The sequence below is a fragment of the Octopus bimaculoides genome, chromosome 1, assembly GCF_046866305.1.
Source record: "Octopus bimaculoides isolate indiv1 chromosome 1, ASM4686630v1, whole genome shotgun sequence".
NCBI lineage: Eukaryota > Metazoa > Mollusca > Cephalopoda > Octopoda > Octopodidae > Octopus > Octopus bimaculoides.
The window spans coordinates 40,060,530-40,079,291 of record NC_142928.1 but is presented as its reverse complement, the minus strand read 5'-3'; the positions used below and the strand labels follow the sequence as shown (position 1 = coordinate 40,079,291).

Genomic DNA, 18,762 nt, shown 5'->3' with positions numbered 1-18,762 from the left:
TCAGTTAAGATTTGTAACAAATCTATTAGTTGTTAATTTGCATAGTAACGCTTGTGAATTTAAATTCCAAGTGGTAGTGACTCCTTACGCTGAAAGTTGCCCGCTTAGCAGGCTACATTATAACGTGTTTACAGCACAAGAAATAAGGTTTGGGAAAACAACTAATGGTTAGGAATTACTATTTGAGGTTACTAATAATATTTTAGGTGTGTAATTAAACAAGGCTTGAAAGCTAAAAATTTAATTTGGCAATTTAATTGTACTTCAGCTTTACAGTGATATTTTGAGTAAATTCGGTGTTATTTGAAACTTACAATTGAGTTGCAAACTTGAAGCTTATTTTGACATTTTATTGCTCGTGCGTTAATCTTAAGAAGATGGATTTATTGATTAGATTGTTTGCTTGGGTTACTTAGGAAGCATTATCCAAATAGTCTCTTGTCTTTCCTTTTGTCATTGGATAATAATCTTCACGTCTGTATTGCGCCTTCATTTGCCTCTGCGATTTCCTGTCAGGGGTAGCATACTTTTCACACCCAAGCCCTGGAAGAAAGAAGGCGAAAATAATGGTTTTTGATGATAATGATATCAATGACTTATGCTGATGGTGTAGCCTCATTATACGTCATTTTCCGAATCGAGTTGCATTTTTTTATTGTTATAGTTATTAATAAACAGTTTATTCCTAATATATACTTATGTGCGGGCGTGTGTTTGTATGTATTAGCTAGTTATATGTTTTTATTTGTATATTTTAATTTCCGTCGTATGTGTTGATATGCATGTTCCTAATTCGCGGTCCAAGTACAGACTTTTTTATTTGTATTTTCTCTAACAACGTTTGATTGTTTTCCCAGTCTGCTTGACATCAACAGAAGAAATGATCCTGCTTTGGTGTTGAAATCACGATGATGTTCGTTAAACACTGATGCGGGAAATTTCTCGGTTGTTTTAAATAGTATTTCGTACACTTGCTATGACTCTACCGGCCGCTATTATCCATTGATTTGGTTTGGTGGCGTGCTGGCTGAATCGTTAACACACCGGTCAAACTGCTTAAGGGCATTTCTGACCGCTTTACGTTCTGTGTTCAAACTCGCCCCAAATTTCAGGCCTTGTGCCTATAATAAGAAAGGATTTGGTTTGGTATTCTTTGTTTTTCTTTTGTTTTTGTGTTTTACGGTGATTAGGTTCTTAGGTCATTTCTTGTTCTCGAAAGAATTAATTCTAGGATTAGATATAATTTTGTCATTCAGTTTGTAAATAATTATACTTAGCATGTTCATATTGCCATTATAAGACGAATATGAAGCATATATATGAGGGGTGGAGACCTTTATTATATTTGTGTCTCAACCACTTAGCAGCCAATGCGGTGCCCAAGCATGGCTGCCGTCCAGTGACTAAAGCAAGCAAAAGGATTTGTTTAACAGCTTATGAACCTGATAGGGATAGTTTTGAATATATAGATTTCATAATGTAGTATTTGATTTATAATTATCATCATACTGTTGAATACTGATATGATGCAACAGCGTCGCATTGACGAAGTATTATAAAATGTATTTTATAGTATATTTCCGGAGTGTTTTCGACCCTTCTGGCACTCAAAATTATTCATTCTGCTTCCCGATTATGCATTATCAGAAACTCTTTAATAATATATATTCTTTGTCAGAATATATTTGTATGGAAATGTGAAATTTCTTTTACAGCTCAAATTCAAGTTACTTTTAGAATAATTCATGACTTTTTTCATTGCTCTAGGCAAGCCAGGTTTCTGTTAAGTAAAATTCAAATATTGAAAGCCTAAATACATTTCACTGCAAATGTTACACTTTATTGCCAGGAGTTGAGGAAAATAACGCATATTTGTGAAAATAAATAAAAGATTCAACAAAATTTAAAATAAAATCCATTAAAATAAATCCATTTCATGATCATTTATATTTTCGCCTCACTCTCTGTATTCATGGATAGCACTACGATCAATTAAAACGTAATGATTAGTCGTGTAAATAAATACCATAATTTTATTGATGGCGGTAATATTGCTGCTATTAATATCAGTATTAGCAAAAAGTGACATAGATACTATTAATATCACTATGCAATAGACATTAAGATAATATATATGCTGGTTGACGTGTGAATGTCAGCGAAGGGAGAATCATGGTTAAAAAAATGTAGTGGGAAAATACAGAAGCGAAGTATACGAGTGAAATCATTGTAGTTAGAAAACTGTGACTAACAAATATAAGACCTAGACACGTATAAGCGAAGTATTATCTGGTCCCTTTTTAATCTTCGGCGAGAAAGGGTTGCATGAATGCGGGTGCCAAATCGGTAAAACAGTTCTCTGACTGAACCTCCAGCAGAAAGAAAAACAGGCAGTCCTGTGACAACCACCGAGGAATTTCTCTGCTTGTCATCACAGACAAGATACTCTATAACCACCTCGCTCAGCACATAGAAGACAGATATCTGCAAGAGACAGCAAAGCTTCGAAGAAGGCTGTTGGGCATGATTTTTTCTTGCACGCCAACTTCAGGAGAAGTGACAGGAACAGAACAGGGATCTATACAGGACGTTTGTAGACTTAATCAAGGCCTTTGAAACCGTCAGTCGTGAGTGGCTTTGGAAGATCATGGGAAATTTCAGCTGCCCGGAAAAAATTCTTCCGTATGGTGCATCAGTTTCACGACGGCATGCTCGCTCGACTGCTGGCCAGTGGAGATTCTTCTGACGCATTCCCAATCACTAATGCAGTGAAACAGGACTGTGTGTTCGCACCTGTGTTGTTCAGCATGATCTTCTCGGCCATACTTTCGGACGCCTTCCACAACGACGATGAAACCAGAATCAAAATCAGATTCAGGACTGATAGCAAACTCTTCAATCTGCAGAAGCCACAAATCAAGACCAAGGTGGAAGAAGACTTAGCGTGCGACTTCCTGTTCACAGACGACGGGGCATTCAACACCATCACGGAGGTCCAGATGCAGCAGAACAGGAACTACTTTTCCACCACCTGCAACAACTTTGGCTTCACAGTCACTACCCAGAAGACAGAAGTTATGCACCAGCCTGTCCCGCAGAAGCCGTATGTGGGACCGATTATCTGTCGACAGTAAGACTCTGAAGGTTGTTGATAAATTCACATACCTCGAATGCACGCTCTCCAGAAATGTGAACATTGATGCTGATGACGACACGCTCATCGTCAAAGAAAGTTCAGCATTTGAAAGGCTACGTGAATCAGTGTGGGAGGGGAGAGGCGTTAGGCTCATCACCACGTTGAATACGAAAGGAGCAGTTATACCGCCTACACTACTGTACGCCCGCGTGATTCGGACGGTTTACGAACTTCACACCAAAAAGATAAACGGCTTCTTCATGATCTGCCAAAGAAAGCTGGTGGAAATAATCTTAAAAGACAAAGTCCCAGACACGGAGGTCCTCTCTCTAGTTGATCTGTCAAGCATTGACACACTGCTAAGGAGAGCGTGAGTTAGGTGGGCAGGTCACCGTGTTCGAATGTCTGATATGCGACTCCACAAGAGGCTGTTTTACAGCGAACTGACGGAAGGCAAACTCATATAAGATAGAATGAAGAAGCGCTTCAAGAATACACTCAAAGCCTCACTGAAGAGCTTTGAGGTCGACCTCGACACTTGGGAAATGTAAGTACTAGACCGCCCTGCCTGACGAAACTGCACCATCAAAGGTGCTACCTCCTACGAACAAAAAATGACTTCAGTGGGCATAAAGAAAACGTGGACTTAGCAAGTCTAGAACAAATTTCTTGCTTTCAGTCGCAGTAGACCACCAGTGCCCGACCTTCGGCACAACCTCTCGAGTACGCAGAAGACTGATCGGCCACAGCCGGGGTGATCATTGGAAACGACCGACGAACTAATGTAAAATGTACACATATATACATATATATAACATGTATACCTACATAATCATATACACGCATGCGCGCACACACACACACACACACACACACACACACACTAACATACATACACTGAAACACACACAAACACACACACACATGTATATACATATATGTATGATTATGTACATATACATATATGTCACCCGCCGTCCAAGGCTTGGAATACTTAATAAATGGTCAAAGTATAAATTCATGTATTTTTCACAGTCTCTTATTACAGAACCAGTAATTCTATTCATGAGCTACTCAGGTAATCACCTCAAGTATTTAACGAAAATCTACGACATTAGTTTACCACACGCACACGCACGCGCACACACACACACACACACACACACACAAACACACACACACACACACACACACACACACACACACACACACACACACAACATACACTAGCACACAAACATAAGCACACTAAGAAATATTTAGAAATTAAAACTACTGAATTTTGTTTTATGTAATTTACGCACACACATATACACAGAAAAGAAACGTCACAAAATTTGCATTCGCCCTATTAAGCACAGTAACCCGTTTGCTGCAAAGAGAGTTGGATAAACTTTATGGAACATTAAAATATAATTTTATAGAGACTTGCTTTTCTGCCTTTAAAATTCATTTATTACAATATTTTTACGTTCACGAATTTTTCTCAATAAAACTCTTTAATAATACTCTGTTCAACAGGGACCTTCTGTAACCGCTTCTCATACGAAATTTAAATTGCCTTACAAACTTAAATGGAAAGCAGCTACTTTTATGCTAAAGCATAATAGCCCTGTCAAAAGACATAACTGATACAAACAAAGTTGGGAACAAATTAACAAGCAAAGAGCAGACAATTGCATAAGCATGGGTTTTCTTTCAATATAATCACGCCGTTATAATTACCGTGCTTTATGTTTAGTATTGTGCTGTCTATACAATAAAGAGTTGAAAGCAGCTTAATACAGAGGATTGAAGAGAATTCGTTCATTCAATATTCATGATATAACAAACCCTAATCCAAAATTGGATACTTTAAAATAAAATGCTGACATTAAACAACATTTTAAAACATGCATAATAATGTATGGCATAGTGAGTATTCAGACACAGTGAAACTTTCATTTCACACGATAAACGTGTGCTACTCATAAAATTCCTGATAATTACGGACAATAAGCGTTCTAGGTGTAGTTTACTTTCATTTTTGTGTAAATTGAAAATCTTATCAAAGATCATATGAAGTGAAAGTTTAGAATTCTTGCATTACATTTTTTCAGCTTGACCATTGGATTTCAGCCGGAGTCAGCATCACACTTGGAAGCCCATATAAGATTTTGTCGTTAAAATTTACGTGCAGTAAATCGGTTATACTTCTACAACACAAAATATTATAACAATTCTTCTTATACAATTCTTAATGTTTTGTTATAGAAATATAACGGGATTTTTTGAAACATTGAATGACTATTGGGGACCAGTAGAGTAAAATAAGAATCAAAGCGATTTACAGTAATCTTTCGCCATATCGCGGTTCACCTATCGCGGTTTATCATTTAACCTTACGCCGATTCCTCCGTAGTGTTGTTTTGCATTTATAATAAAATAATAATAATAATAATAATAATAATAATAATAATAATAATAATAATAATAATAATAATAATAACAATAATAATAATAATAATAAATATACAATACAGTACTGTTTCTGCTTCGCGGTTTTTTTTAGTAGGTAACACCTGAGATAGTTGAGGAATTATTGTATACGTTAAAAATGGTTTCAGAAATATTGATAAAGGTCTATGTGGCCTGAGGAAATTCAAAATTGAATTCTGTCATGGTAAATGGAGGATAAATGCTCAGTGGTTTGGGATCGATTCTGGGTATCGACACTAACTGTCTGCGTAGCCCTTGCAGAGAACTTAAATATTATAGACAATTTTAAAAGATGATTTGTCTGGAAACACTACAGTGGATTATTACCTGTTTAGGATAAATTCTGTAGCTATAGCATTTCTTCATTCTGCCTTTTAACTGCTCCCAAAATCTTGGGCTTTTGAGATCGATAAAAGAAATCATCATATCTTCATCTATTATTGTTGTTGTTGCTATTTAGCATATCGCAGCTGATTCAGCTGTGATATGCATGGAGCATGGAGGAAATGTGTAAAAGAGTAAAAAAGTAAAAAGAGCAATACATCTTGATATTTTACAAGTGTGACTGAAAGAAGTAATTTTCATTTTCCCTATATTTCTATTAAGGCCCTTTATTGAAAATTTTGGAAGGTGTACGACCTACTAAGACAAGACAGCAAGATCAATTTTTTAAATATTTCAGTTTCAGTTCTCATTTCTACCAAAAAATCGTAAAGAACAAAAGCGTCAAAAAGAACATATCACGGGAGCTAGTCAGTTGTAAGGTACCACCAAGCAAATGTCATAGGTAACAAATAAGATTCTACCATTCTCATTGCCACGAATCAAGAGACCCCTCTCTCTGTTACAGCCGGCTTAAAACAAGGAGCATCACAAGGAGTAACGACAACACCAAGAACCGTACAACACAGAATTGTCCACTCAAAACACATTCACTTCAAACACTTATAAGGATCTGCGAGATGCGGGCCGATAGCAATAAAAAGATTTCTCTTGAAATAACCAACAATTTTCTAGTGACCTGTCGAGATTCATATGAGTACCATATAACTCTTATTTAAAACAGCTGAAATGGGTGCTTCAAATTTTTATCTACAAATTTCAAGCAGAGTTATTGTATCTCAAAGTTCATTTTGTCTGAAATATTGTAGGATATATTAATACGATCTAATATGTTTTGTGAAAGTACTGCACGTTGGTGACATTTGTTATCCGTATTTTAGAAGTTGGGGATATTTCAATAAATATTAAGGCTGTTTCATGCTCTTGTTTCATGCTTCTTGGCCATATGTAGGACGGATTTGTTTTTATAGGCCAAAGTTAGTTTTCAAATATATATATGGGGTAACCACCTTAAAGAAATATTCGCCATGCAAAGCCTTTCAGGGTTGTTCAACACGTCTCCTTCATGTGTCGTCAGCATGCTCGTTTTTGATATTGCTTTAGGTTTTCGAAGTCTAAATCAATTTTTAGCGAGAAATGTATGTCAATGGAAGTAATTTATTTCCTACCATTTTAACGATCATGTTCAACATAAACACGTAACAGACCTTCTTGCAAGTTAGAAAGGTTGATATCAGAGCTCTTATGCTGTTATCTGATATTCGAAGGTACTCCACCACCATTTCTAGTCATTTGATGTCGAACTTGCTGAGAAATTAAGAAACATATGTTGCAATTGACGAACATAAAAGTAGTGACTACATATGTATATATAATATATATATAATATATATATGATATATATATAAGTCTTTTACGTTTCGAGCCTACGGTCTTGAACTTATATATATATATATATATATATATATATATATATATATATATATATATATATATATATACGTGTATATATATATATATATATATATATATATATATATATATATATATATATATATATATATATATACACATACATACATCCTCTGTGTGTGTGTTTTGTATAATTTCTACAAATAACGCAATGTTTGTAAATTAATACTATTTTAGGAAGCATAAGACACATTTCTTCTATGTATTTCATGTGTAGTATTTAACCTAATTTTGTTGTAGAGAGATATTTTCTAATTTTGGTGGAATCTTAAGTGGAAATACGATAGGAACATGAGTCACATATACTTTCTTCATAGCAGACTAAGTCAGTAATATATTTTATGTTCATTTAACAGAAATAGCATAAACGCCAAAAAGGATGTAGCTGACGGTGTTTTAATTTAATATAAAAATGTACCTGACAGCACATAAATTACAATAAGTGTGAAAGGAAATTATTATTGTTTTGGTGTGGGGTGATTACGAAGAAGGAAGTGGTAAAAAGAAATAAAGCATAGATAAGTAGATTTATTGTTAGCAAAGCAAGATCAAAATCTAAAGTGAGATATAGATAAAGAAAAGGCTTCCGTCTAATTTAGACGTTTTTTTAATATATATTTTCCGAGTATACTATGAATGTGGAATAGAAATATAACTGTCACTTGAACTATATCAGTAAAAGTACGGAAAGCAGGAGAAACGTTCACATTTACATGAAATCGATATTCAAACAAATACCATGGGTTTCCATAGAGCAGAATATTTGCCCATTTGTAAAATGTTTTTGAAGTAGGAATTAGGCAAATAAGTCATTGTCTTGTTTCCCTTAAAATCAGTTGTATTTCGTTACAGATAAACATGTTCTCTCTTCTCTTTCAATCGCTCAATACATCACCATACTTTAATAGTTGGTGACAAAATCTTGGAAGAAAATAAATGCAAACAGTTTGAAGAATCTTCGAGACACGATGCGCGCGCGTGCATGTGCGTGTGTGTGTATGTGTTTACTAAATTGGTATCACCTACTACCTCGGCTTTTCCGTCACTTCTGGTGGGATAAGCGCAGTCATGTTCACACATGCTCACACACATATATGCACATACAATCACACAACACACACGCATACGCTTATATATAAGTAAGCCACAGTAATAACAAAAGTCTGTTTCCCATGTATATAAATAGGAAGCAAACTTTTGCTTAATCATGCAATATTAGGAATTCCCCAATGCCTAAGTGTCTCTTTTATTTAGAAAATGTCTTGCTTTCTTACTAGTCCAGTATGTTGAGTTGGAAACGGTAAAACTCCTAAAATTTATTGACATTTCTTGAACTTCACTTTATCTTTAGAATGAGGTATTTATTGCAGGCGGTTAGTCTAGCAGTTATATAGTAGGTGAGAATCCTAGAATTGACATATTCTCTGCTTTTACTTTTGAGATTGCTACAGCTACGACTGTTACTACAACTATGACTTAACTCAAAAGTTCTCTTAGTAATAAGAAATTAGTATTAGTTCTTACTAAGAACTTTATCATAATTTTGAAAATAAAAGTACAAAAAAACCGCATTATTTATGGGATGACCTAGTATAAAAACTACCAAATAACCTATATTTTCGGCACAACAAATTTTTACTACTAAAATAATCTCGGAAACGAGGTCGAGACGCACAGTTTTGAGGTCATTTTCGGGTAATATTTCGATTTGCTTCTAATCACCTTCGTCCGATGTTTCACGCATGCGTAGAATTCTACTCAGACAAACGTTTAGGAAAATGTCCACATAAATATTATATTAAAATAAGCCACAACCAAAAAAATTTCATTAAAAGACACCAATTTCTCTATATGTTATCAGGAAATACAGTCACTCATTCTCTCTTTCTCACATGCACACGCAAGCATGCATGCAAAAATAGATGTATGCATATGCGTTTATGTACGTGTATATGAAAGATAATTTGTATGCAAAAAATACATACATGACAACACACACCTTCTCTCACTTTCTTTCTGTCTGTCGCTCTCTCTCTCTCTCTCTCTCTCTCGCGCGCGCGCACACGCATACACGCTTTCATTTTATATACGCGTACATACATCTTTCATTCTCTGCTCTCACTTTAAAGCACATGTCACCTTTTCACTTTTCCTCTTTTTCAGTTTGTGCTCCCTTCAAAGAATAAAGAAATAAAACAAAAAATAACGGAAATTAACGAACAATCGTATGATCGCATATAATCGAGTTGACAACTTTCTTGCTTCAGACGAAAGAATGCCATAAAATAACTTCATTTCACACACACACACATACACACACACACACACACACACACACACTCTCTCTCTCTCTCTAGGTAAAACTTCTGTATGGATCATGTTATTTCTTGCTGTGTGCACGCGCAAAATTACAGCTCAAATCCGATTGGAATAACCTTTTTCTATTCTGTAATTTGTGTTTGTGATGAGCGTATTTAAAAACCTCATCTTCGATATACACTTAAAGGTATGCTTTCCTAGAACTTCTGTCCTTTACCTGTTGTTTCTAGTATGTCCAAGGTGACATTTGCGCTACCCCATGCTTTTTTGTTTTCTTAAACTTCTTCCGATTCCAATGTTTTCGATACAGGAGACTAGGATTTCGTCCCCAAAGAACACGTTCTCAATATCTTAATTTTCTACCCCAATTTCTTCATTTTTACTTTTATTCAAATACTTTTCTTGGTAATCCATGGAGAAGAAATCGGGGAGTACGAATCTTTAAGAATTTTCTTCTTCCTTTTTTTCTTAAAGAAACACTAAAATCTACTTCCCAAACATCCACCCATCATCTCACCACTTTCAAAAAGCTACAACCTCCCAGTGTTTCACTTTTAGTTTTTTGGAAGGCCGGGAAGTTTCTTAAGACATAATGTCGTTTACCTGTTGTTTCTAACATGTCGGGTTTTCTGGTGATAGTCTGGTATTTTTTACGTCTGCTAATTCAGTACAATTCTACGCATGCGTGAAACAGACGAAAGTGAAACATTGGGAGGTTTTAGCTTTTTGGAAGCGGGTAGATGATGGGTGTAGGTGGGGGAAAGAGCATTGGGTGTTTCTTTCAAAAAAACTTTAGTATATATATATATATATATATATATATATATATATATTCCAGATTCGTAATCTATTTTTCTACGCGTATTAAAAAAAAACTTCATAAAAAAGTTACAAATTAAGAAATTGCGATGGGGACGGGGGGAAATTAAAATTTTGAAAACGTGATTTCTGGGCAAAATCGTATTAACCCCTGTTTATACAATGAAACAGTACTTAGTTTATGATCCTTCTTAAGAACAGAAAGCGCTTTAATGCAAAGCCATGCAAATGATGCCCTCCCCCACTTAACTTTTAGACAAACAATAGCTTCCATTAAGCCAGTAATCCTGTTCACTAATATATCAGCTGAGCCAATTCTGCCCATAAGAAAGGAACAAATGATACAATATGGCTGTCGATCATAACAACCGGGAAACGCTGGGACGCATTGCTAATAAAATATAAAATATAAAATATAAAATATAAAATATAAAATATGATAGAATTCGAGAAAACTTTAAAATAAAACTGAGCACACTCGCTGTTTTAATAATATTCACTCATACATACTCATATAGGATATATGTGTCCGCAGTTGTGTATGCGTATGCTCTATGTGTAGGTATGTATGTGAATGTGTGCTTGTGAATTAAAGTAGACCTGTAGTTAACGTAAAATATACCTATGATTCCAAGTCAGAGTTAGACTACCTCATACGTCAGCAACTTTTTCTTTAACTATCTCACAAAAGGCTTTTGTGAAAATCTATTTTTAATAAGAAATTCAAAACTTCCTCACAGAAATTATTACTCATGTAACTTTGAATTAACTTCGTTTCGCTGACATTTTTCGCTTCCCATACTTACTAAAAACCTGTTTTATTCCGAAATTACTTTATTCGTTCCTACTTCCGACAGCAAAGGCAATTTTCTTGACAAGCATTAATTTCTAGTTGCACTCATTTCCTTTTATTTAGATTAGTAATATCTTTGAGAAAGTCATGTATATCACTTAATCTCATTTATACTACTATGAAAAAAAAAGAAACAACTGCCTCTTTAAGGAATTAACATTACTCTTAAATTCAGAATTACAACTCATCCAGCCCATTTCACCTATATAACATGTGATACGTGTGTGTGTGTGTGTGTGTGTGTGTGTGTGTGTGTGTGTGTGTGTGTGTGTGTATGTAAAGATACGCTCAACTACTCTGACATACTCGCTGTTACACATATACAAACATATAGACTTATAGGTACTCAACTATTTTGCATCCCTGTTTCAATTGATCTTTAAGAAAGTATTTGTTATTCATGTATCTATCCATCATCATATATCTTATCTCGTTTCACCTCTAGCTAGTTGTTTTCTTGGTGAAAAGCCAATAGCCTCCACATCGCATCTTTAAATAAGGAAATGCTGTTCCTGAAATACAAAAAGAAAGAAATAGTATATGATTGCAACTACTGCCGAGATAGGCACAGCTTGATTATGGTTGTCTATTTATCATATATCACTTGATTTTCTTTCAAGTGAACATACAAAGACCCTAGATCACACTAGTGGTGATAGCCGCAAACCACGCACGTCTTTGATTTTATAAGAAACTTATCAATAAAATTCCTCAACAATCCATTTGCATTGACAACGTTGTAGTATCAATCGTATTGACAACAACTTCAAACACATTTAATACTCATCTCTGATGTCACACTCTCACATTGTATCCTCATGTATAAAAGCATTACTTATAGAATTACCAGGAATAATTTCACATTGAATTTTTTTTCTGTATGCCACAGTTTAGCTATAAATTTAATTAATTTCAATTGTCACATGGCTTGTTCGTGAGTTGCGTTAAATACTAATCTTGTGAAGTACATTTTACGTGCTCTTTGTCACGCAGCTTCAATTATCTGAAATTTGGTGATATAGAGCAGAATATAAATGTTTTATATAATAATGTTTCAGAATAGGTGAGTCTTGTAACATATCGGGTCATAGGAACTCATTGATGGCTTCGGCAGAGGCTCTTCCTTCCTACGTTGTTTCCATTAATATAGTTGAGTTCAGCGCTGCAAAGTAACGAAAGATTAACACGTTGCACTACTCAAAAAAAAAAAACTGTAAATAGTTATAATAAAGGGCAAGAGGCATTAAGTGTAAATATCTTAGTCGTTGCACATCGCAGTAGAGTTGACTTGGCACGAAATATCATATACACTTTGACTCATAGTATATCGTCTCAGCTATCTGTGGTTCTTGATATTTATAAGTATATTACATATAATACTGTTTTAATTTTTACCTGTATTTTTCTATGAAATCCTGAACGGAACGATGGACGGTACTTTTTGCAATCGGAAAATCATTGATCTAGTAATTGATCTTTAATTACGTTCAAAGCTGAAAGTAAATTAGATGATTATAATAACCTTAGTACTTAGTGTAGCTGAGTTGAGAAACATCGAAGGGATCAAAATCCCATTTAGACTTGGTAAAATTAAACTCAGAAACATAAAACTGATACCTATATTCTCTATAACTTGTAGTCTAAATATGATCAATCATTCTATTTTTTTTTGTTACATCTTACTTTTGAAAGCTACTTTCAATATTACTAGGCGGGTGTAAGGCAGCGAGATGGTAGAAGCATCAGCACGCTGGGCAAAATACTTACCGGCATTTCGTCCGTCTTCATATTCTGGATTCAAATTCTGCTAAGATCGACTTTACTTTTCATGCTTTCAGGGTCGATGAAATAATTACCGTTTGCGTACTGTGGTCGATGTAATCGCGTCGCCCTCATCCGAAGTTGCTGACCTTGTGCCAAAATTCGAAACCAATATTATTCAGTAGTCGTAATATAATTTCCAAAAATTTAATAACTAAATTCGCATTTGAATGGTGGTAAAATGAAATAGATGAATTTTTAACAGACAACATAAGAATTCTGATACCAATATATTCTATTTGCCATGGGCTAATCGATTTCTATTAGACACTCACTACTTTCTTATAAACCACAAACAACTTTGGAAACAATGATTTTTCGCAAATATCTCCATATAATGCAAAAATATTTTAACACGCAACTGCTTTAACAGTATACTGAAACTAATATTCTTTGGAATGTTCAGTTTTTGGTCATTTCCGCTATACTATGAGTTCAAATCACTCTGGGATCGACGTTGCTTTTCATCTCTTGATGGTAAAACATGTATTATCGTGGATTAACACTCCTACCTCAAAGCATCCAATTTTGTATTAATAACGTAGGAAATTAATATTTCTTTAGTATAATTTGCACAAAGGGAAAAACAAATCCACATACGAACAAATACATCATCGCTATCCTCTCTAATCTCGACTTATATACTAACCTAGATTCATAGGACATCCAAAATGGATTACAAATTAATTTACAGCACTACGTCAAAACCAAGCATCAGACAGTGTACCAGATAAATTTCTACCTTATACAAACGTAATATATTCGGTATACCAGGTCAAAGAATTGCACATAAACTGATGGCAAGGCTACTCAAGCCTAAGCAACTACCTTCTGTTCGAACTTTAACATCATTACGAGCTGAATTACTCCGCAAAACAAACTATAAAACACACATACAATATAAAGCTACAATACTTGTGTGCTTAAACACAGTACTTACAATTATATGTCAAGCCTTCTGCATGCACTTGAGCACGATAACAATATACGATAACTATACTACATTTTTTATGTGAAATTTGATATATTAGGCTGGAATTTGTCAAATAATACTGAAGTTTAAAGTATTGAAGCTACGATGTTGTATTAAAGGTGTTTGCTACTGCTTAATAAACAATTATGCTACTGTAATCGCACAAATGATAACCTAGAACGAGCAAAACCTGCTCGACCTGCTAGAAATATTAATAAAATTTCCTTCATGTCACATATTGCCGTTTTTAACAAAAGAACGGTCTATGGGATAATGTAGTTCTACTTACTTTTGAATGAGACGATAACATCTTAAATGTATTTCATCATAGATCAGGAGTTAAACAACAGCAATAACAAACAAAAAAATTTCAATTCGAGATACTCTATCGGAAAATCCGGTAGATCAGTTTCCTAAGACACAACAATGTGATGATCAAAAGATAAATTGCGATTTGCTCTAGAAACACATGAATGCAAAATATGAAAATATAACGCAAAATAATGCATACATACATTCATATATACATACATACACACATACATACAATCATACATATCTGTGTGTATATATATGCGTGTGTGTGTGTGTGTGTGTGTGTGTGTTTGTGTGTGTGTGTATAGTGTATACAGATAGGTATCAATTATACTAATAAAGCATACATAAAGAAGCATTAAAAAAACAAGCAAGCATACATTCCCTGCATACATTCCCTACATTAGTATGTTTGTTTATGTTAAGATATCTTGTCTGAATCAATAAGTAATTTTTGTAAGCAAAGGCATTCAACATAAATTATGTGTTAATCTACCTTACAGTTTGGAAGCTGAAAGTGAGAAAAAATATTTAAAAAATGCCCTGAGGATAATCCAGAAAGAATTAATATTCTAGACGTTCGTTCTATTTCTACTATTGTATTTATGTAATTTATTATTCTGTATAACTATAACTGCTTTTCCTATGTAAAATGAATTCTATTTGAAGTTAGACTAAACTGGCCCTTTCTCCTCCCAACAACAGCAAACACTATAATTATACGAAGACGAACATCGAATGCACACCTTGTTATTTCTCTCAACAGTTACAGTGACGTTCATATTCACATTTTATTGGAAGGGCATAAAATTCCTTTCCTCCTCATAAATATTTCCTGTATTTTAACGGATTTATTTTTATACATCTTCCCTCATTCATGTTTATGATGTTATAGATTTTGGTGGTGCAACTACTGCAGCTTATGTTGCTGCTATTGCTGCTGCTGCCACGGCCGCCACCGCCGCCGCCACTGTTGCAGATGCAGCAGTTTCTACTACTAATTCTTTCTAATTTGGGCTATGCCCATATTGAGACACTCAGCTCATTTTTTGAAAGTCGAGCTACAGAACTTGAATAGAAAAACTAGGAAGCTGCTCACAATGCACAACGCACTCCACCCTAAAAGCAATACCGACCAAGAAAGGAAGGAGGCAGAGGATTACTAAATGCAGAAGACACTTTTAATATTACGTACTGGGTCTGAAAGTATTATGGACAGCCAGGGATACCCAAAAAGAGACTGAAAGTAGGAGAACATAAAGAGAAAAGGAAGAACAACAGAATAAACAAATGGAAAATGAAATTTGCATGACCAGCTCATGCAACAAACCAAAAATGTTGGAAGTAAAGACAGCTGGCTTTGGTTGACGGACAGGACTTGAAACGGGTGACAAAAAAAACAACAACTAATTATAGCTTTCAGGAGTAAGCTAAAACAAGTCTGATAAAGGCAAAAATCAACAAACCTCAGTCAAACACCAAATGTAGAATCTACAGGAAAGGAGATGAAAGTATCAATCACTCTTTTGAGTGATTGCTAGATACTAGCACAGAAGGAGTATAAGCGCAGACATGATTGTATAGGCAAAAGAGCGAAGTGGGATGTTAGCCGAGTGTGTGGCTTCTAAACAACAGTAAAGTGGTATGAACACCTACCAAAAGCTGTGCTAGAAAATGAGAATTACAAAATTCTTGTGGGACCATACTAGACTGACCATACTATTTAAATAAGAAGACCAGGCATTGTTAAAGAGACGAAATAAATAGATAGTACGAGATCATAGATTTTGCAATTCTCTATACCAAAGAAATGGAAAATATTGAGAAATACCAGGACAAAGGAAAACTACTTTGCTTGCCCTGTTAAAGGAGAGTGGCAAGGATATCTTCACTATGGATGCGGTCGTTACACGGATCTTCGTGTAGGTGTCCTCAATTGATCTATATGTGCTGGTGTAAATTTGGTGCTAACCACAGTGGTCATTTAGGTTTCTTTAGCTGGTGGCAGAAAGCCTTTTAAATGGGTGGTTATTTCACAGGCATAACATTTTGCCTTTGTCCCCTCTATCACCACTTTTCTGGGCTCTAGCCTTCTATGTAAACGATATCAGAGATATTGTTAAAGTTCTACTGTGAGCAGTATTTCCACCTCCATCCTGATCATTGACCGGTTTTCGTTCGGCGTGGATTTCATGATGAATATATAACCATATTCATCCAGTGTCATCCCGAAATACTGGATGTTAAGTCATGCTGTCATATTCGTAAATGTAACTTTATTCACTCGTCTTCCATGTAGGATGAAATTAAAGTATGTTCTGAAGAGCATGTGTGTAAAGCCATTTTTTTCTAGTTTCTTCACTATGGCACATTGCTACTGGAAATCCAAACTCCAGACATCTTTCAGGCATTTTCAGGTATTTTTCAGCCTGTGCTGGGGTCAGAGTTTTAATCCTTTTAGCCTTCATGTTAAGCAGTATATAAACCACAATTTTTTTGTGTGATGTGACCTTTTTCGCTTGGTGCTAGAGTAAGGAGATTAGGTTTCACCAAGCATTTTCTGAAATCTTTCACAAAATCATAGTCGAAAAAGTGTTCTACCCGTCTCTGTCGAATAATTTTGATGAAAATGTGTTGCTGGTTTTCTTCTTGTTGTTGGTCAATGGAGTCATTGCTTTTTTTGTTAAAAATTTTCATATTTTGTTGTCTTGAAATATGTTGTTTTTGTAGTTGTTGCGGATGTAGCTGCTGTTGGTGGGAGGCTTCAATGTTTCCTTTGAGAAACGTTTTCCTTTTGAATTCGTCTTCAAATTTGCGGCTATTGTCTTTGCTGTTGTTCTTATTGTTGTTGTTAGTGACGTCAGTATTTTCATTGTTAAAATTTTCCATTTTCTCTTTATCTTCGAAATTGTTGATGACATTTACGCTTTCTGTTCTTAAAGCGGTGACATAACTCGTTCCGCTTACGCACTCTTTCACTGCGTTCTGATAACGTTCCTCACTCTTTCCCACCTACCTCTCTTAAACAAGCTTCAGTGTGTCGTCTTCTCCATGGAGGGAAAGAACAAAATTTTCCATTAGAGAAACAAAGTGAAATAGAGATGTCTCACTAAATAGAGGTTAATGTACGAAAACAAACTCACCAGTTAACTCCAAACAATTCGTTTTCCATAATGGCGTAAATTTCAAAACTAAATGCAACAGTTTTTCATGAGCTATACTCGATTAATGAGCTCATTATTAGCTATAAAGACTCGAAAACACAATAATGTACAGAAAAACAATGGAGTTTACATTACACATATAGAACTGAACAAAGGATAGAGCTCATCAAAGATGAGGATGTCATAGAATAGACGGATTAAATCTTTAATAACATATGAAATATTATGTGAATATCATAATCTCTTAATAACTAAATTAAGAGATACGAATTTAGAAAGCATGTAAAACGCAGTACCCACTCACACACGGAAAGGAAACTACCAAGATTAGTTGGAGCACTCCACTATTCAACCTTGCGCAATTCCTCGTACAAAAATTGGAGCACCCAAAAGCAACTGCGAAAGGTATGGGAATATTAAGTGCTCGAGAATTATTCCAATGTGGTCACGTTCTCTTTCTTTCATGTACTCTTCCTTCCGATGAAACTATTTCATGTTTTTTAGCTTGAAGATAGTCCCCGTATCACCTTTTATGCAAGTTGAACACATTATTTTTTTTTATTTGCTGTGCATTATTGCCTCTTATACACCTGTTTGCATGATATACATTATAACATCAATGCTACGTCGAATCTTTGAAACAGCTGTAATGGTATCTTTCATCTTGTAATGTGAATATGCATATGTCACATCTCAGACAAAAGAATTACTGCTAACCATCTTTTGCCCGCTTATTACACGCTGGAGCTATGCATTTCTTATAACCAACCCGTGTTATGCTGGACTACACTGGTCAGAAAATATGACCACTAATTCGTTGTGTATTCATCTATTCTTTGTTTGAGAGAGAGATAGAGATAGAGAGATAGATAGATAGATGGATAGATAGATAGATAGATAGATAGATAGAGAGAGAGAGAGAGAGAGAGAGAGAGAGAGAGAGAGAGAGAGAGTTTTGTATTGACAATGGGAAGACATTAATGTCTGAAAACAACACAGCAAGAGCATAAACAATGAATTTACGTGAAATATGCCAGAGTAAATAATATGCTAGCAAGCTCTTATCATC

General features: G+C 35.0%; 1 protein-coding gene across 2 annotated transcripts; it reads right to left on the bottom strand.

The window, feature by feature from the left end:
• Positions 1–245: 245 nt before the first annotated feature.
• Positions 246–17,576, bottom strand: LOC106877640 (uncharacterized). Of its 2 annotated transcripts, XM_089350441.1 has the most exons (5): positions 16,361–17,576; positions 13,188–13,330; positions 12,816–12,913; positions 11,772–11,932; positions 246–543 (listed from the first exon to the last, which is right to left on the bottom strand). In XM_089350441.1, the coding sequence occupies exon 1, from the start codon at positions 17,416–17,418 to the stop codon at positions 16,999–17,001; it is 420 nt and encodes a 139-aa protein (XP_089206567.1). In that variant the 5' UTR covers positions 17,419–17,576; the 3' UTR covers positions 246–543; positions 11,772–11,932; positions 12,816–12,913; positions 13,188–13,330; positions 16,361–16,998. The 2 variants fall into 2 exon arrangements, with proteins under 2 accessions (XP_089206567.1, XP_089206576.1); XM_089350450.1 differs by lacking the exons at positions 246–543; positions 11,772–11,932 and adding an exon at positions 12,280–12,582.
• Positions 17,577–18,762: the final 1,186 nt, after the last annotated feature.

Coding starts and splice junctions, on each gene's coding strand:
- LOC106877640 (XM_089350441.1), bottom strand. CDS start 17,418: ATGGAAAATTTTAACAATGAAAATACTGACGTCACTAACAACAACAAT.